Source organism: Paroedura picta, chromosome 2 (genome assembly GCF_049243985.1).
Source record: "Paroedura picta isolate Pp20150507F chromosome 2, Ppicta_v3.0, whole genome shotgun sequence".
NCBI classification, from domain to species: Eukaryota; Metazoa; Chordata; class Lepidosauria; order Squamata; family Gekkonidae; genus Paroedura; species Paroedura picta.
This window is the reverse complement of record NC_135370.1, coordinates 157900984-157921823: the sequence shown is the minus strand read 5'-3', so window position 1 is coordinate 157921823 and position 20840 is coordinate 157900984. Positions and strand designations below refer to the sequence as shown.

Here is a 20840-nt window from a genome sequence, read left to right as displayed (position 1 = left end):
CAGGAAAAACTTCAAAGTCATCTGTGGCTGTGTGTATATTACTCCCCCATGTAGTCACATAATTTGTAAAACCCCATGCTGGTGTATTCTATGGAAGAAGGGGGGGGGGAAAACCCAGAGTGAAATGGCAAGCAGATCCTGTGATTTTGCTAAATGATTTGTTTATGTAGCAAACTTAGGCCACAAGAAATGACTGCATGTTTGTTTTTTGTTACATCAAATCCTACAATTTAGATAAGACATTGAAAATCTGGAGTGTTATTAAATATATACAAGTAGCTCTATTTCAAAGTAACTATGCTTTGTTGGTGAAATGAAAGGCATTATCCAAGTGTTTCCCCTCTATGGTTCTCACATTTGCGCCTACAGTTCCACACCACCAACCTGAAATGATGAACCTTAAATTCAAAATGCCAACTTACTTTTGCCAAATACAGTATTGTATCTACCATATCCTGATGTTTGAGAGCCGATTTAAATTGTGTTTCTGCTTCACGATACAATCCTAACCTGAGGAAAGATACAATATAAAAATATGTCTGAAAAACAAACGATTTGAGGGCAATTTTATGATTGCCTAAATTATTATGAGCTATAAAAGGACAGAATAAATAAAATCAGCCCTTTTAATCAATGCAGAAGAGTCAGTACACAGTTATCCAAAGCAGGGGTAGACAACCTGTGATCCTCTAGATGTTCATGGACTACAATACCATGAGCCCCTGCCAGCAAACAGTGGCAGGGGCTCATGGGAATTGTAGTCCATGAACATCTGGAGGACCAGAGGTTGACTACCCCTGATCCAAAGGACTTTGAAATCCTTCTTGGACTTGCCCAAACTTTGTTAAGCATGAGCTTCACTCTAACAGTATGCTGTTGGATTAACCTTCCCATATTCCAGTTAACCTTAAAAAAAGGAACATTCAAGGGGGAATTTACACACCATATATGTGGATAAAATCTAAGTGAACTCATAGAATCATAGAATAATAGAGTTGGAAAGGACCTCCTGGGTCATCTAGTCCAAACCCCTGCGCTATGCAGGACACTCACAACCTTATCGCTCATCCATTGTAACCTGCCACCCCCTTAAGCCTTCACAGAACCAGCCTCTCCGTCAGATGGCTATCTAGCCTGTTTAAAAATTTCCGAAGATGGAGAAGCCACCAACTCCCAAGGAAGCCTGTTAGACTGAGAAACCACTCTAACTGTCAGGAACTTCTTCCTGATGTTTAGATGGAATTTCTTTTGAATTAATTTCATCCCATTGGTTCTGTCATATTTATTTTCAATTTGTTAACTTCCGAACTCATTTCTTCTATCAACCTCACATCAAACTCACAGGGACTGATTGTATACAATCTATGGTGCTACTGCTTCTTCCTCCCTGCAGCACCAAAAGATATTTTCCAGGGAGCTTGGGACGGAACTACTGTAATTGATGCCTACGTGAAGTTTTAATCTCACTTCATTCCCTTTTATTCACCAAGCCAAAAATGAGGATGAAATTATTTAGCACCAAAATATGCTAAGATGGATTTTGCTCTCTTATTTGTCTGCAGGACTTCTGAACAAAGACTATACAAATAATTTAAACCCCAGTACTATTAATTCTTTCTTTTCTTTCAGATTACACGTGGCAGGTTAAAAGGTAATTGAAGCATTATATTTGAGCCTATTTATATACTGCTGCAGTTGAATGGAAGCTATAAAAGCAACACCACGATTAGCAACGTAATTAGGACCTTTGAAGGGCTCTAACTGCTCTGCATTGTCTGTATCAGGAAGCATTAACAAACCTCAGAGAGGATGTGTTAGACTAGCGGTTTAGCTCCTCAGCTCAGTGACGTGGCTCTAAGTTTTAGCCGCTCATTTAGCATATTCCGTGACTGCAAGAATATTTCCATGCCCCCTTTAATTATTGTACCGGACTGAGTAATCCACAGTTCATTGTGATCCTTGAATCCCGCTTAATATGACCTGGAAACTAACAATTTAACTTGATCCCCCAAACACAGCAACATGACATTCCTGACTCCCCAAACCATGAGCCCAAAGCATATGACTTCTTATATGGTTTCCTTCAGTGGAGGTTACTTTTCAGCAGCTCAGACATTATTACATATTAAGAGCTCAATCCTATTTCCCACAGGGGCAGCGTCTGTGGAAGGAGATCTATAGGGCATAACAGAGCCATTTCCCCCATTTTGTTTCTTGGTGAGCCCACAGGGGCGATCATTACACTGAAAGACCACAACGTGCTTTTTGTACCACCACACTTCTCACTACCCTCTACTTCAGGGGTAGTCAAAATGCAGCCCTCCAGATGTCCATGGACTACAATTCCCAGGAGCCCCTGCCAGCATTTGCTGGCAGGGGCTCATGGGAATTGTAGTCCATGGACATCTGGAGGGCCACAGTTTGACTACCTCTGCTCTACTTGGATGGAGCAGGCTGAATAGGGATAAGGGCGGCATATACAGGTTGTCATTTCCAGTAGCCTGATACAGTGCCTCTGGGCACACTGTAGTGGGAGGCCAGGACTCCCCTGACCTTTGGAGACCCAATGATGCATGAGCTGCCCTCCCAGTGGATTGGATCACGCACTAGTGTGAAGAACCGATGAACGGTTTTACCTGTAATAACACTTCCCAATCTGCACTTTCCACCACCAGTCCTTGAATTGGGCATGCTGAGTGGCGAACGCTGCCAAATCTATCGCCTTTAAAAAGAACAAAAGTTAACTTCAATTCTGAGCTAAAATATAGTGTAAAGAAACAGCAATATACAAAAAGGAAGCACACGATGAAAGTGAAAATAGCATCATGCTGGAGGAATATGTTGGCTTTAGCTTGCCTCCCCTCTATTATGTTGTAGTTTAAAGCAGCCAAAAAACTCATGTTAGTACCACTGATGTTAAGCTCTTGGAGAACTGATGGATTTGTTTTATAAATACAGTCTTGAAAAGTCATCAACAAAATCCTTGAATTTATATAATCAATTGCTAGGGCACCAGGAACACGATTCTCCTCCGTCGAGAATTTTAATTGTGAGTAAAGTGGATTTCACCTTAGCCTTGTATGTCAGTAGAAAAACAAGTGCATAGTTCACAAGATCCTTCCAACCTACCCATACCTGTTGAGGGAGGGGGTCAGCACTTGGACAAGAGACCTCTAAGGAGGGCTTTTCAGAGGAAAGCAAAGTCAAACCACCTGTTTCACACTTGCCTTGAAAGCTCCTTGCTGGGATCGCCATAAGTCGGCTGCAATTTGATAGCACTTTACACACACACACACACAAGCACACATTATTTGGAATGTCTTCCTGTCAGACATTTTCAAAACATCCTGACTAAATCCTAATACATCCTAAGAAATCTAAAGAAGTGTGTCTTGGAGGGGTGGGGGGAGGGGGGTGTCGAACATGTGATTGATTACAAGTGAAAAAAGTACACTATTTCTTTGCAGACACGGTTTATCTACTTCCCCTGCTGCCAGGATATACCATTAATCATGTGAATATTTTGGTATAAGAAGACCAGGTCTCTCAATATAAGTCTGTTCATAAATCATTTTGTAATGGGCTAAAGCAGTCAGATAATCTGTCCAATGATTCATTGAAAGTAGACGCTACTTCTTTCAGGACTACAATCTCTTCGCTGTTAAAAGAGCTCATAAAAGCTACATTTAATGTTCTGTTTTTCAATTCCATACAATCAGAATATATGCCATTAGGACATGAACGTCTGAAAACATTAATTCCCTACTGATGGGTACAACCAAACTAAATTTCCCATTAACAGAAAATGAGGTCTGCTAGTTCTCTCTTTTGCTGCAGGCTCCTCCCACTCAGGTTAATGTAGCCTAGGAGAAGCCTTTCATGAAGATCAATGAGCTATACTGGGAGGGGTAGGGGAGGCAGGAAAACTTTGTGTGGAACTAACCGTAATACTGCAGGGTTGGGTCCTACCACTCTGCTCAGCTGTGTGTGAAGCCTTCCTGAAGAGGCTCTTCCTCTGATGGAAGGTTCCTTGCATCACAGGAAGGCTCCACAGGCAACTGAGCACAGTAATAGGGTCCAACCTGACTAGCATAACTCAAGAAGGCCTGGCAGTTTACTACGGCCTAACAGCTACGGCCCTATACAAGTCAATGTGATAGACTGCTTAGAGCTTTAGGGTCGGCTCTAGGAGGTCCAGGTTTGAAGCCCCATCTTGCTGTGGAATCTCACTGGGTGATTTGAGACCAGTCACATGCTTTCAACCTAACTGGCTTCATGGGGTTCTTGTGTAGATAAAGGAGAATAAGCTACTTTGGTGGCAACTGTGGAGAAAGGGAGGGTATAAAGCAAGCTTTCTCAACAAGGGTTTCTTGACAGCCCTGGAAGGGTTTCCTGCATGGGTAGGAGTTAATTTTTATATATTTAAAAAAATGTATTAAATATTTCTGGTGAGTGGGAATATTCCATCAATAGGAAAAAGGCAGTCTGGTTTCGTCAGCAATTGCTGGGCAGATTCTTCAGACCACAGGGGACGTTAGTTAACTAGTGAGCCATCCTTGATCACAAGTTCCCTTTTATGTAGTAGTATGAGGATGAGATGATGATTCACACACACAAATACACATTGTTCACTGAGACAGAAACATCTGTGTAACTATTATGTGTAACAATTTTGCACTTGCCTATAAGAACCTGCATGACCGTTTATGCACTGGGAACTTCACTGCCCCAGCTCCCATGCAGGAGCACAAATCGGGGGCAGATGAGGTACATCAGGCCAAATGCTCCCTCATGTGGGTGCAGGAAGAGGTGGGGCAACCTGCCACGTCTAAAACTCCAGCCTGCAGCCCGGCATGAAACCTCCAGTGCGTAAACGGTCCATGAGAGCAAATGGCGAACCTGAAGAGACGGCTATCTTGGATTCCTGGGATGTGCACTAGAACATTTTGTATCTATTTTCTGCTTCTCCTCTGAACATAATAGGGCTTGCCTGTCAGGGACATCTGTGTCAATATCCTGGTGATGAATAATCAAGTTAACAAGAGCTTGAACTAGTCACTTCCCATTCCTGAAACCCTTCCCCTGTTTAATCCTAATATTTATGAGTTCCCTGTTAAAGTGAAACATCACTGTATTTAAAGAGGACTCTCTATACCATGTGCCTTTGACCCACAATTGTTCCTCCTTTTGGTAAGGAAACATAGAAAGCCAATGAAGTCAAAATACTAGTCAGTCACTAACAGCATTAAGGACTCATAAAACACTTTTGGGATCAACTTCCTTTCTCACGATCTCAGCTATGGTTGGGCATTATGTCCGTGCAAAAATTAATCATGGTTAACATTAACCTGGTCTCAAAGGGCACTTAATGCAGGTTTTGGAGCCCATGTATATCAGATGTTTGACACTGCTTGGGCCAGCTTAAGCATAGCAAAGGTCATAAGTTTCACCCAGCAATTTATTCACCTTGGAATGATGTATTTCACATATCTGTTCCACATAATATATTTCTGGTAAGGCCTTGGAGGAAGAGCGTGTCTCATGGCTTAAGTGCCACTCAGCGCTTAACACCCACTAAGGGCGGCTGTCCTGCCCCTGAGAGCCTCCTCCTACAACCGGCTGGCCTGTTTGTCCAGCAGCCAGCCAATCGCCTTCCAACCCCCACCCCTGACCACCCCTCCTCCTTCCACTTGCTTCCGAGGCTCAGAGGCTGCAGAATCTTGCTGTGTGACAGCTGCCCCTGCTGGCGAGTTCGCTTCCTGGGGGACTCCAGCCTGCAGCCTTTTCAGATCCTGCGGGGAGAGAGAGGCCATCCACAGAGTTCTTTCACCCCACCCACTCAACTTAGTGCCCATTTTATTCCTGAATGCAACAGGCTTGGCCCCTACTTGGGTTATAATCATCATTTCAAGGGATTCTTCCTGCTAACCTGCTAGCCAAAGAATCCCAATTTTAAAAGCCATTCAAATTCTATCCCATGAAGGTATGGGACGAACTGAGATTCAGCCATGTAGCCATGTTGGTCTGAAGCAGCAAAACAACTGGACTCAAACTTTCTTCTGCGATGAACTCAGTTGCAGCTACATCCTTTTTCAGTGCTAAAATTCCGATGTTGCCAGGCCTTTCTCCTGAACAGAAACTGTGATATGGACTGAACCTCCCTAACGTGTGTTCCTCCAACTCAACTGTTATTCTATTGGATAAGGAGTAACTTACGTAAACTGGAGAAACTTCCATAGGCTGGACAAAAACTTTGCTCAGTGGAATAGCAGGAGAAGGCAACTCCCCTGAAATGTAATAAGCCTGCCTATATGAATCTTGGTGTGAAGTCCATTTATGTCAGCATTCTTCTCCTGATCTATACCTAACACTTGGGAAGCCAGAGAGACTGCTTCGAGAAAAGTAAAATGCTTTAAAACAGGGGAGAACAGTGAGCTAAGGCAGTGGTCCCCAACCTGCGGTCCGCGGCCCGGTGCCGGGCAGCGAAGGCCAGGGCGCCGGGCCGCGGTTCCCTCTCCCCGCCCCCCTGCAGTAAAAAATTTCCCCGGGCCGCAAGCATCAGGGCCGCGCATGCGCACTGCGCGAGCGGGGCAGTTGCCCCGCCGGTCCCCAGCCGGAAAAAGGTTGGGGACCACTGAGCTAAGCGACTGAACATGGGTTTCAGCAAGCTTGATTTTTGTTTTGTTTTTTAAAAATACTAGTAAGGTAAACTCATGCATAACTTTGTCCTTAGGGAAATGCTGTGTGCAGAAACACTGATGACAGACAATGCTGTTTGGCAGAAGAATCAGATTACTCTCCTAAATGGTGTGATCTGCCTGTATGACACATATCTCTGGATTTGCTGGGACCTGAATTCACACCTTTATGTTGGTTTTCACTTGGATAGTGCATTAAAATATCTTTTTGCTGGTCTCAGATTGAAGACATTAGAGAACAATAAGAACTAGAATACTACGTGTAACCGTAGAGTTTCTAGATAATTTCCTATTTCTGAGTGAGTTAGTTTTAAATCAATCTTTGGAGGTGCAAAATATTTAACAAAAATTGATATTAGCAGGATTCATGAATAAGTTAATGAATTCATATGTCATGACATCCTAGACCTTTATTTGAAGAATGAACAGCCTGCAGGCCTCAAGGAAGCCTCACTTCCACAAGAGTCTGAGCCCATTGTGTAAATTTCCCAACAAGCCTACGGGTCTTACCCTCCAAGCCTTATTATTGGGCCTGGGAAAAATGGATGTGGAAACAGAAGCCAATCACTGGGGAGGAGATTGAGTCTGGACGGAGAGAATAGAAGGCCTTGCACAGGGAAGGAAGGTGTTCATTCCCTGAAGTTGATCTGTAGAGGCTGCTTTTGGACAGAGTCAATCCCTTGCATCACAGGTTGTGAGTCTTACTAAGAGTTCCACTTGTCATAGATAATGGTACATCGCATACTGAACAAGTGGCTCTGCCTGAAGCCAAAAGAGCTGTAGCAATATCTGATGAAGCAACAGTCTGTGCATGGATGTTCCAACTCCCTTTGTTTTGGGAATTACAAATTCTACCTCCAGTCTCAAAGCTAAGGATATATGTTGAGGATCCTAGCTTTGTTTTTGGGCGAGTTATGCTTGCTAGTGAACTATAGAATCATAGAGTTGGAAAGGACCTTACAGGGCATCTAGGCTAATCCCCTGCTAAGCATCCAGGATAAGTATCTGTCCATCCACTGCTTGGAGACTGTGGCTTCCACTGAAAATGGCATGTGTGTTTACCGCTGGTTGAGGCCTACAGAGCACCATCAATAGCTGGCCTCCTTACATACATAAAAGACAACCATACACCACCTAGTTAAGAACATCACAGCACTTTACCCCCCCCCCCTCCTGCCACTAGAGTGAAAACTAACGAGCTCCTTCGATTTTGAATGCAAATCTGATTTTAATGTTTAAAATGTTTTGACACCTGTTTCTTTTGTGATGCCTCTGTTCATACAGCCCAAGACTGTATTTGTCTGTTTTACCGTCACATGAACCTGTCTGCTCATATTTAGCTTATAGACCACATGTACCCCAAGATCACGTTTACACACACTGCTACCCGGAAGTGTGTCTTCCGTATAGCAAGTTACAGTAATCTAGCCAGGACTGTCACATGGATCACTGTGGCTAGGTGCTCAGGGGCCAGGCTGGGCACAAATGGGAAAAAGCCTGGCACACTACTTTAGAGACCTGCATCAAAGGGAGCCATCAAAGGTCAAGCCCAAATTCCTGACAGCCTGAAGCATACTGTCACACACAGAGGCATTACATCAAAATCACAAGATGGCACAAAATCACAAAATCACTGTATATGGCATTGGTCAGACTATGTGCAATTCTGGAGGCCTTACTTCAAAAAGGACATGCACAAAATGGAGAGGGTTCAGAGGAGAGTGTCCAGAATGATCCAGGGCCTGGGACCAAACTCTAACAGGAAAGTCTGAGGGACTTGGGAATGTTCAGCCTGGAGAAGAGGAGGTTGAGGGGGGACACTGATTGCTGTCTTTTAAGTATTTGAAAGGTTGTCACTTAGAGGAGACCAGGGAAAGGTTCCTGTTGGCAGCAGGACCTGTAGCAATGGATTTAAATTATGTGTAGAACAATATTAGCTAGATATCAAGAAAAAAATGTTCACAGTCAGAGTGGTTCAGCAGTGGAATCGGCTGCCAAAGGAGGTGGTGAGCTCCCCCTCACTGGCAGTCCTCAGGATGCTTTAGGCTGATCCTGCATTGAGCAGGGGTTGGACCAGACAGCCTGTATGGCCCTTTCCAACTCTATGATTCTATGATTTATCCTGGAGGGGGCCTTCCAATCCTCTCATCACTGGTTTTAAGGAACAAGGAAGGACACATGTCTAAGGGGCAAGTGGTTGGTCTCACTGAAGTAAGGAGCCTGTCCACTTCACTTTGCAGAAGCATCCTGAAGCATTCAAAACATTCCCCTGAAGCCAGCCAAGGGGCCTCCAGTTCTCTTACTGTATTAACCATTAGGGGAAGATCATGACAGAGAGACAAACGGAAATGGTGGTCCTTGGCCACAACCAAATGCCTTTAGAAACGTCAAGAAATTGGTTGAATAGGAAAATAATAACCATAACAACCTCAGAGAGGTCCAAGATATATGATCTTCTCTGCAATCAAATAAATAGAAAAGGGCAAGAAACTGGTTTTTGAGAAGCTTTTCAAGCATGTTCCACTTTTCACGTCAACAATGCTCTTTGGTATTTCAAATACTGTGCCCTCTTCACCCTAGCCTTTTCACAGTTCCTGTCAACGGTACAGCTTACATTCAGCGTATGTTCAGTCAAACTTAGACAATGACATTATTTAATAGCAACTGCAAGGGAAAAAATGTTTTTTTCTTCAGAGAAGTACTGCAGGGAATGCAGCAGACTCCAGAAATCCCCCCCACACACACACACACAAGAGCCAGCTTGGTGTATTGGTTAGGAGTGCGAACTTCTAATCTGGTGAGCCAGGTTTGATTCCGCTCTCCTCCACATGCAGCCAGCTGGGTGACCTTGGGCTCGCCATGGCTGATAAAACTGTTCTGACCAAACAGTGATATCAGGGCTCTCTCGGCCTCACCCACCTCACATGGTGTCTCTTGTGGGGAGAGGAAAGGGAAGGCGAATGTAAGCCGCTTTGAGACTCCTTCGGGTAGAGAAAAGTGGCATATAAAATCCAACTCTTCTTCTTCTAAAATATTAGGAGCCTGCTTACTATTCTTAAGTTTGAAGGCCTTCCTGTATTTCCTCTGAAAACATATGAAAAGTCTTCATTCATATTTAGGCCGACAAAGACCAATTGGCAGTCTTTCTTACAAAGTATAACTAGTTTGATTATGTCAGAGCTTTAAAGCTAAGCTGGGTCAGTACTTGGACAGGAGACCACCAAGGAAGACGGGGACTGCTGTGAAGGCAAAAGCAAACTACTTCTGCTCATCTCTTGCCTTAAAATCCCTTTATTAGTACGCTAGTGTCAGTATTCATCTAGCAAAAAACCTGATGCTCTTGAACTCCCACCCAACCGAAGACCCAATTTCTTGAGCAGGAGAGGTTTGGGGTGCTCTACTGCAGTTACCAAGTGAGAGGCATGCAGGTGATGTTGTAGGATTGGTTGTTGCTTCTCCCCTGTGGATTCACCTAGAAAAAAGTAACATGGCTGCAGGAAAAAACTTCAACCTACTTCTGTGAGCACCTGTTTGTTCTTAATGTTCGTGCCATGCTCCACCCTACACTGCATGTGTGTGCGGGAAATGGAGGGAAGGACAGAGCTCTAAAGAAGAGTACCTACAGGTTACTAGGCACTGTAGATCAATCATTAGAAAGGCCAAAGCTGAGAGTGAGCTAAGATTGGCCAGGGAAGCCCATTGTAACAAGAAAAGATTTTTCAGTTATGTGAGGACCAAACATAAAGTAAAGGACGCAATAGGCCCACTGTTGGGTGCAGATGGACAAACTCTAACGGAAGATGCAGAGAGAGCAGAAAGGCTTAGTGCCTATTTAACATCTGTTTTTTCCCACAGGTCAAAGTGTTTAGGCACATCTAGGGATGGCCATAGCCAAAGGACAGTGTCTGGGTGGCAGGTTAACATGGATAGAGAGGTTGTCGAGAGGCATTTAGCTGCACTGGATGAGTTCAAATCCCCTGGTCCGGATGAAATGCACCCGAGAGTACTCAAAGAACTTTCCAGAGAACTTGCACAGCCCTTGTCCATCATCTTCGGAACCTCTTTAAGGACTGGAGATGTCCCGGAGGACTGGAAGAGAGCAAATGTTATTCCGATCTTCAAAAAAGGGAGGAAGGATGACCCGGGAAACTACAGACCAGTGAGTCTGACCTCTGTTGTGGGGAAGATAATGGAGCAGATATTAAAGGGAGCGATCTGCAAACATCTGGAGGACAATTTGGTGATCCAAGGAAGTCAGCATGGATTTGTCTCCAACAGGTCCTGCCAGACCAACCTGGTTTCCTTTTTTGACCAAGTAACAGGTTTGCTGGATCGGGGAAATTCGGTTGATGTCATTTACTTGGATTTTAGTAAAGCTTTTGACAAGGTTCCCCATGATGTTCTGATGGATAAATTGAAGGACTGCAATCTGGATTTTCAGATAGTCAGGTGGATAGGGAATTGGTTAGAGAACCGCACTCAAAGAGTTGTTGTCAATGGTTTTTCATCAGACTGGAGAGAGGTGAGTAGCGGGGTACCTCAGGGCTCGGTGCTTGGCCCGGTACTTTTTAACATATTTATTAATGATCTAGATGAGGGGGTGGAGGGACTACTCATCAAGTTTGCAGATGACACCAAATTGGGAGGCCTGGCAAATACTCCTGAAGATAGAGACAGAGTTCAACGAGATCTGAACACAATGGAAAAATGGGTAAATGAGAACAAGATGCAATTTAATAAAGATAAGTGTAAAGTTCTGCATCTGGGTCAGAAAAATGAAAAGCATGCCTACTGGATGGGGGATACGCTTCTAGGTAACACTGTGTGTGAACGAGACCTTGGGGTACTTGTGGATTGTAAACTAAACATGAGCAGGCAGTGTGATGCAGCGGTAAAAAAGGCAAATGCCATTTTGGGCTGTATCAACAGAGGCATCACATCAAAATCACAAGATGTCATAGTCCTATTGTATTCGGCACTAGTCAGACCACACTTGGAGAGCTGTGTGCAGTTCTGGAGGCCTCACTTCAAGAAGGACGTCGATAAAATTGAAAGGGTACAGAGGAGAGCGACGAGGATGATTTGGGGCTAAGGGACCAAGCCCTATGAAGATAGGTTGAGGGACTTGGGAATGTTCAGCCTGGAGAAAAGGAGGTTGAGAGGGGACATGATAGCCCTCTTTAAGTCTTTGAAAGGTTGTCACTTGGAGGAGGGCAGGATGCTGTTTCTGTTGGCTGCAGAGGAGAGGACACACAGTAATGGGTTTAAACTTCAAGTACAACGATATAGGCTAGATATCAGGAAAAATTTTTTCACAGTCAGAGTAGTTCAGCAGTGGAATAGGCTGCCTAAGGAGGTGGTGAGCTCCCCCTCACTGGCAGTCTTCAAGCAAAGGTTGGATGCACACTTTCCTTGGATGCTTTAGGATGGTTAAGGCTGATCCTGCGTTGAGCAGGGGGTTGGACTAGATGGCCTGTATGGCCCCTTCCAACTCTTTGATTCTATGGTTCTATGATTCTATGATTGTCTTTTCTTTCTTTCTTGTGTGGGTGGTTAAGCAAGCTGACGTCAGGCCATGAAAACCCATATTGGTTATTACTGGTTGTTTACATCCGTCTCTAGCGGTCCTGGTGGTGTCATTAACATGCTGTTCCCTAACTGTTATGGACTCCAATTCAATGGCAATGTTTCCTGCATCTTGGAACTGGCTGATTTTGTGTGTATTTTCCCTCTGCCAAGTGATAGTAATGCTGTGTTTCTGTCTGCAATACTTCAGCATCAGGGCCTTGGGACTGTGCTGTAAACCCCTCAGGGATAACTCATGTGTTTACTATAATGTAATTTTGCTTCTGAAATTTCCACTTGCTTGAAAGGACCAATTTCTGTAGAACTAATTTAGATCTTTCACATCCCCCTGTTCTGATATAACATTTCAAATGTCTGCACTCCTTGCTGGCTATATGTTTTATGCCACTGAAGTTCAATTATCTCTAAATGTGCTTGTGCAGCCAAGTGATTAAAGCAGACAATTTAGACTAAATTGGAACTGCTTCAACAAAAATTAAGTTGAAGCAATTCCAATAAATGCCAACAGAAATTACAGGTGAAAATATTTCCAAACATGGGCTGGGATCCCAAAGAGAAGTGTGCATGATGAATTCGCAATCTTGCAGAATATACAAACTGCATGTAAACGAACTGCATCAAACTACTTTTTGAATACCATAGAGCAGTGGCCCCCAACCTTTTTCGGGCTGGGGACCAGGGGGGAGAGGGAGGCCTGGGGACTGGGGGGGTAGGTACAGGTCCCAGCATGCCACACCTGCAAACCAGCAGGCTGCCTCCCCCCCCCATGGTACAGCGGGGAGGGAGGTGGCAGGTCTGCGCCTGTGCGTTTGCGGGCGCCAGCACCCGCACCTTCGCCCCCGCAGCACTCGCTGAGTCAGGAAGCACCCGATCGCACGCCGCGGAGGGAGGGAGGTGCACCTGCTGGCGCACTCAGGCCCATGCCTCCCTTCCCCCTGCCGCGGTCTTGGTGTCTTTGGTCTTGGTGTTTGGGGAACACCGCCATAGAACCTAAAAAGGAAATTAGGAGTATGTGGGTGGCCCTTTCTGAAAAGGAACCTTTGAGGACAACTCGGATGCCCCAGACCTTGGCCATGGTCAGCTAACATCGCTGTGGGAAAACAACATTGGAATGTTTACTTTAGAAATCTATGGGGCTGATTCATGTATACTTCTGCAAGTTCCACTGAAATCAATAGTATTTACAATGCACACTTGTGTCACAAAACCACCCTTGTTTCTTAGACGCTTTTCTCTCCTGCGGCTTCCTCTAATTAGACATTCAAGCTACATTTTACTGTTGGAGAAACAGTCTGCAAGTGGGGGAGGAGAAGCACCGCGGGAGGAAAATGGCTCAGCAATGCACTTATGTTGCCACTCCCACATCTGTAAAGATTCTTGTACCACACATTGTGTTGCAACATTTAGAAGCTATCCAGGCAATTCTGCTCTTTGACTTGCTAGCACATTTAAAAAACATTTTCAATGAATTTTGCTGTCATCCATAGGCAATAACTAGTATATTGCCACACTGGAAGCAAAACAAGCAAAACAAAATCATTGAATTGAATCCTTGTTTTGGGATAGTAATCTGGTAAATAAAATAAATTAAGTGAAACACAAACTGCAACGGCATGATTAGATAATGCCATGAACTGCAGATTTCTTGAGCATAATTTAGTGACTATCAGAGACCAACAGCTTCTTTTCTTTAATAACACCATTATTATAAACAGTTGAGACATTAAAATATTCCTAGGACAGAAAGAAAGCAAGCAAGCAATAAGTTTCTGCAGCTACCTGCTATGTGGGAAGATCATAAAGATTCACCTTAAGATAAAAACACTACATCCAGACACTGGGGCCAGACCTAAGCAAGCAAGGAGTCCGTTCTAGATTTTCTCTGTCTTTTCCCACAGCAGACTCCTGTCCACCCTGAAAATCCTTTGCTAAGGGTCAGGGGGAGGTATTTCTAAAACCAAAACACACAAGATGGCAAGGGGTTGCAGTGAGGACGGGGTAATAAAGCCCAAATCATCTTTTCCTCCTCTTAGTTAAACTCAGCAAGCCTTAAACCTAGTTGGCTGTGCTCATATACAACGAGGAAGAAGCAAATCTGTTCTAGACTCTTTCCCTACTCCAGCTACTGCAACATTTTCTTTATAAGGGTCTTCCCAAATGCTCAGCAGAGGATTGCCAGGGTGCACAAGAGGAGGGATGCTGTGGGGCACGGAATTGCATGAAATCCTGTTCACACACCATGGGACCCCACCCTCTGCACCCTTTCCAGTTAGGATTTCTTTCACATAAGAAATAAAAAAGGATTCTGTACTTGTTGCAAACAATCCAGGTGATGCCCCAATCTGTCCTGAATTCCCAATTCATAATTCTGTGCTCTCAAACAGCTATTCATCTAAGGTAGGTAGAGAATGGATAAGCCCAAATGTTTTCATTCTTTCAAATGATTCATGCAACACACTTAGTAATGCACAGTTTCATAGGCAAATAACTTAAATCATGTTATGGCTATTTAATATTCCCCCCCCCCTGAAATTAACAAGCAGTGTCAAGATTCTAGCAGCTGTAATTTCATCCCAATTAAAACTAGATTTTTTCCTGAGCTTTATCACAACAGAAGGGCTGACATTCAAAGTGTCAGCCAGCTGAAAAAAATGCTGAGTTACAGAAATAAAGAAGAGCAACTTACATTCTTAACATCGTTCTCGTGGTGGAAAATGTATTCAAACAGTGCCTGTTAAGGGGAACAATTGATAACATGCTGTCAAGATGGGACAAAGCCCCCCACAAAAGCCATTTATAGTCATACATATAGTCGTATAGTCGTACAAATAAGCATTGAAGCAGCTCATTTAAAATGTCTTTTATAAAAATGACTACGGATGCCAGAATGAACTTACATCAGGAATGCCTGCACACACTGCTGTGCCATGAAAGGAACCTTGTTTTTATGGCTGCGTGAAAGATATTTTTCCATAAAATGGTATGGGATCGAAAGAACCCCGTTTATGAGCAGAAAGCTTTTCAAGGAACAAACAGGGATGGGAGAGCTGCGGAATTTCCTTTGCAGCGGTTACTGTTATTAGTTATTGATTTAGTACATTTCCCCCCAAGCTTTTCCTGAGGAACTTGTGGGGCATACATAGTTCTCCTCTCCTCTCTTTTATTTTCAGAAAGAAACCCACAAGAAATTGATTGGGGTGAGAGAGAGTAAATGGCACAAGGTGACCTAGCAAGCTTCACGGCACAGCCAGGATACGACTCCTGGCCTCTCATATCCAACACACTAGCAAAAAAGAAGATGTAAAAAAGAAACAGTGCTTGTGGCATCCTTCCTGATCCTCCAGAATCATGACTTGGAGGATTGGGGAACTGAAAATTTTGTATTCACATTTTCAATGTTGCTTTAATGGCAATATCATCAAAGAACAATGGCTCCTTTCTCTAGTCTACACGGACAGAACTATGCTACCCATCTGCATATTTGGATTGGCTTTCGGATTTACCTCTCTCCAATCTGGCCCTCTGGGCCGTTTGCACAACAGCAATGAGATACAGATCATGTCTGTAATGAGATACAGCTTTGGGCTGATCCTGCGTAGAGCAGGGGGTTGGACTAGATGGCCTGTATGGCCCCTTCCAACTCTTTGATTCTATGATCCTATGTCCTCCCAGGCAAGTTATCTACATGAAATTTTAGACACAAACCATTTTATCTATATCTGAATCCATTCGGGTGTACAGAGGAAGGGGGAAGGCAGGAGGAAAAAAAGAAGTCCATCTTAATTCCCTGTTTCTCCCTATGACCTTCCTCTGTGTGAAGATTCATCACAGGCTCAGAGGTCCCAACATGCCAAGAACTGCAGGACCAATTTCTTTGATTGTCCACTTCTCCCAGTGACAAGAACATGAGGGAACAAAGCAAGCCAACAGCGTACTCCTCATCTCTCCCCAGGGACAACTCCTGGACACAAGAAGGGAAATAAAATCTGAACAGGCTGTCAGAGTATGGCAATGAGCTCTGATCATTTCTGATGTGCCCTTCAGTGTTGAACTAGTCCCCTACCCTTGTATTAAACACTGCCACCAGCAAGCAGCTGAAAGCAAAACCCAAACTGCATAGTTTGAGACATAATGAGGGGGAGAGAGAAGTTTTTGCTTTGGCTGGCTTTCAGTTTCCTTGACGATAATTATGAGAAGAACGTTTTTTTTTTTAATAAAAAACTCTAACAAGGGAGAAAAAAAGCACTACAGTTACTACTGTGAAGCTGAAAGGGAAAAACATTGATGCTTTTACGTTAACAGTGCATATATACATTTGTATTCTGCGTGCACCTAAAAGCTGGCCAGAGATTTGAAACGTTTTATTTGTCTTCCATGTCTGCTGAAAAAACCATTAAGTAAGGCTATTTGCTTCTTTGCAAGTTAGAAAGTGTCCTCCTCCCAGCAAATTATGACTTTATTTGCAATACCTCCCCTTATATTATTGCACCTGTAGTTTCTGTCAGCATGGTATGAACAAAGCACAAATGCATCTGGGAAAAATGTATAAATTCTCTCAAAACAGAATTACATTTAGCTATAATCCTTTTACATGGTGATGGTGTATTCCATATCTTTGAACAAGTCTACACTGTAGCATCATGCCACTCAAAAGTAATATAAAATTCTACCATTCGTTTTAAGGTACAACTGCTGCTAAGATTACACACATATGGTCAAATCTGCTAAAACTCATTTCGTGTTGTGTCTCTGGAGACCGGCAAGAGACAGAAGAGTAATTTAATCCAAAGCATTAATGCAGTGTCCAATATTTAGAGCAAATGACTAGGTAGACAAATAAAAAAATAGTGGCTCCTACAGCTGAAGTTAGACTGGCCTCTATCGACTTTGGTCAGATGCAGACAAATTTAACGTGGCGCAGGGTGGCAAGGCATCCAACATGCTGTCTGAAGCTCTGACCATGAGGCTGGGAGTTCGATCCCAGCAGCCGGCTCAAGGTTGACTCAGCCTTCCGAGGTCGGTAAAATGAGTACTCAGCTTGCTGGGAGGTAAACGGTAATGACTGGGGAAGGCACTGGCAAACCACCCCGTATTGAGTCTGCCATGAAAACACTGGAGGGCGTCACCCCAAGGGTCAGACATCACACGGTGCTTGCACAGGGGATACCTTTACCTTTAAGTCTCTGAGAGTGGCTGGCAGGTCTTCATGCTCACTTATCCCAATCCCTGTTTTTTGGGGATTCCCACAGCCAGCCTTAACTACATCATGCATTAGTTTAAACATAAGACATTAATGGTGTTAATCACTGTCATGACTAACCGGGGCTCTTGCTTAATAAGAATTTGAAACAAGCTGGGAATTTTGCTTAAGCAGCTACTAGGAAACTTTAGATCCAATTAAGATTGCTGCTGATGTGATATTCACCCATGATGGAAGGAAGTATGCTAATAAAGGGGGAGGGGGAGCAGGAAGTGGTCCCACAACCACTCTAACTGATCAACCTTGATTAAGTAATTGAGGGTTGAGCCACCTAGAATTTCCACAGGTATGAAAGGTGTGCGTGCATGTGTGTGAGTATGAATGTGTGTGTGAGTGAGTGAGTGAGAGAGAGAGAGAGAGTGGGAGAATTTGTTAAGAGACGCTCCCCCCCCCTTCCAATACCTTATACATCTTTGGCCATCTACCTCAAGGCATGGAGTCAAGTGGGAGGGGGGTTTGTCAAGTCAGGTATGAAATTTTTGCTGGGGGTAATTTGTCATAGAACTCTGCCACCTTTTCTGCAATTAATGTACTTTTTTGTATCTATTTTATGGGTTTATAGTCCGTAAACTGTCACATGCTGGCTAGTCATGGAGCAGTAGTTAACAAAGTGAATGAATACTGATGATGATGATAACAACAACAACAACAACATTACAGTTAAGCAAACACATACCTTTGCTAACTTTGGCTTTTGGGCATAATTATTTAAGTTCAGTTTAGCCACATTTAAAAAAGGGCCATCACGATTTGTAAGTAGAGAGGCCTGAAGGAGAAAACAATAGAGAACTGCATTAAACACTTTTGAAAATTATCATTAGGAAAAGATCTTTAAAAATTCTTAACAATCTGTACCATAAATAAAGCCAGATAGGGTTGGTGGGAGGAGTTGGAACTCATCACCTGATTGGGCCCCTGGGGAGTCACTTGCCTCGGAGCACCAATCTGGCAGGGGATGGCCCGCCCCTAACAGCCTCCACCTCCCTGATTGGGCCTCAGGGAGGACACTTGCCCCAAGAGGATCAATCAGGTACGGGACACACTGTCCCTGACTACCTCCCCCTCTGCCTTCCAGCCACACAAAAAGGCAGCAATCAGGTAAGGCAGCTCCAGCCTAAGCAGCCCTGCCACAGCCTCGCGAGGCCTTGGCAGGGCTGCCCGGGTGGATGTGTGGAGAGAGAGGCAAGGAGCACCTGCCCGAGCTCACCCCCACCCCGACCAGCCTCCCACAGCTTGGCAAGGTCTCGCCGGGGCTGCAGAGGATGGGGGTAGAGGCTAGAGCCCATTGTATTGTTTATACATTGGGCTTTTCTGCTGGTCTATTCTGAAGATTCGCATAGATCTCAATGATCACAGGGTTCCATTCCAGAAACTCACACAGGAATCTTCATATATTCAATGAAAACTTTAGGTATCTTCCCTTAAAATACCTGTCCCAATGAAGTTGTTTCTGTTACTCATGAAGCTAGCAGAAGCAACTTCCATTCTACTGCAAAGTAACTGCCACTTAAAGAAAAAGCTTTAAAGCAGGGGTAGTCAAACTGCGGCCCTCCAGATGTCCATGGACTACAATTCCCAGGAGCGAATGCTGCTGGAGGGCCGCAGTTTGACTACCCCTGCTTTAAAGACTATCATCAGTGAAACATACAGAGTATGAGACTTAATCTAATGTGATTTGCAGTAATTCTGCACTGGTCTGGTACTTAAGCACTACTGGTAGCTTAATTTCACCTAATAAACATTCACTTCTCACCTGGCTAGTTCAGCTCAGTTTATTGCCCTTACAGTCCTTGACCAGTACAAACACAACATCCCACAATTCATCTAGCTGGTTATTTAGATCTCTGCTAGTGGATTCAGCTGAAACTCAAATTACTTTCAGAATAACATTCTGTCTCCCCCCCCCCCCCTAGTATTTGGAAGTATCAAGTAAATTACTTACTTCCATTATTTGGGGATGGCGGGTAGGGAATCAAATGATTTATTTATGTTTCTGCATTCAGAGGTATTGAAATATCCCCATATGGAGTGGGAAAGGAATTTACCTAGCCTTGGAGGCTATACTCTGGATTTTTGGAAATCACAAGTGTCAACCTAATTCTTATTTGTAAAAACTTAAACACTCTGATGTTAAGCATGGCGAAAATCCACTGACAAGCAGTGACTTAAAAACAAAAATTGGAAGTTTGCCCTTTGATATGCATCCTTCCCCCCCCCCCCCAAAAAAAAGTGTTGAGATCAAGTGATCAAGCTCAGAATCCCTGGCCCCAAAGAGATAAAACTGCCTCAATCAGGGCCCTGGCCCCAGCCTGGCAGAATACTCTATCTAGTGAGATCAGGGCCACGAAGGACTTCAAACAAGGGCCGCAAGACTGAGCTGTCCCACCAGGCCTATGGCTGAGGCCAGGAAATAACATCAAGAAGATGCTGGTCTCCCTGCCTGAAACCCCATCCAATCAACTAAACCCTCCAAGAACTGACCAGACCCCCTCAGTACAATGCTAGTTTGTAAACAAGAGGTGGCTGTTAAATGATTTTAAGACATTACATTTAGATGTATAATCTTGATTTAATGTTTAACTTACATTGTATGTGCATTTATTTGTTTGAGATTGTTTTAAGCCTGACGGGATCCCCCCTGAGCCTTATTTTCCTCCATTGTCACTAGCAAGGAAACCAGGTACCTGGAAAGTGTCACCTTCCTAGCATGTCTGGAAGATTCTCCTCTATATTTAAACTAGAAGCTTTTATATACAACGTAGATTAAAGAGATTTCAATTAAATGGCCTATGTCATATAGAGATAATATTCTGAAGTGGCAACTTCTAAAATTACATTGTACAAAAACTGTGCAGCAAAGTAAAGTACACAATATGTAAAGGAGTAAAGTATGCAGCAAAGTAAAGTAAGCAGTAGGCAGAGGAAGACGAAGAAATCAGCTTGATGATTGATCTTAAAGAACGTAGGCAAAACAAATGGAGATCACGTGATGAACAGAACAAGCAATTTAATGATCTTTCCTGTCCCTCACCGTTCCAAGCCTGACATATCTTCCCGAAGCGCTAGTCATTGGACGGGCAGTGTGAGAAGTTCTTGGAGTCTTTATGGCTTGTTCCATAGTACCTGGTCGCCCACCTTGTGTGCTGGGTCGCACAAAGCCTGTAATGGGTCTCCCTGTCTGAGTCACTGGCCTGAAATGATACACAGATTCAATGATCTAACACTGAATTGACAGGCTCTGCTGGTACATCAAAGAACGCATGTGTGCCCAAACCTGGAAATTTAAAATAAAGATA

At 43.8% G+C, this 20840-nt stretch overlaps 1 protein-coding gene across 1 annotated transcript in view; it reads right to left on the bottom strand.

Moving 5' to 3' along the window:
- The window catches only part of TTC8 (tetratricopeptide repeat domain 8), a 60583-nt gene that overhangs the window by 19745 nt on the left and 19998 nt on the right, over nucleotides 1–20840 (bottom strand). The window contains exons 5-9 of the mRNA XM_077323440.1: nucleotides 20576–20735; nucleotides 18221–18310; nucleotides 14971–15015; nucleotides 2637–2722; nucleotides 423–510 (exon numbers count right to left, since the gene is read on the bottom strand). Of these exons, the coding sequence (XP_077179555.1) occupies nucleotides 423–510; nucleotides 2637–2722; nucleotides 14971–15015; nucleotides 18221–18310; nucleotides 20576–20735 (469 nt within the window). The remainder of the gene's footprint in view (nucleotides 1–422; nucleotides 511–2636; nucleotides 2723–14970; nucleotides 15016–18220; nucleotides 18311–20575; nucleotides 20736–20840) is intronic.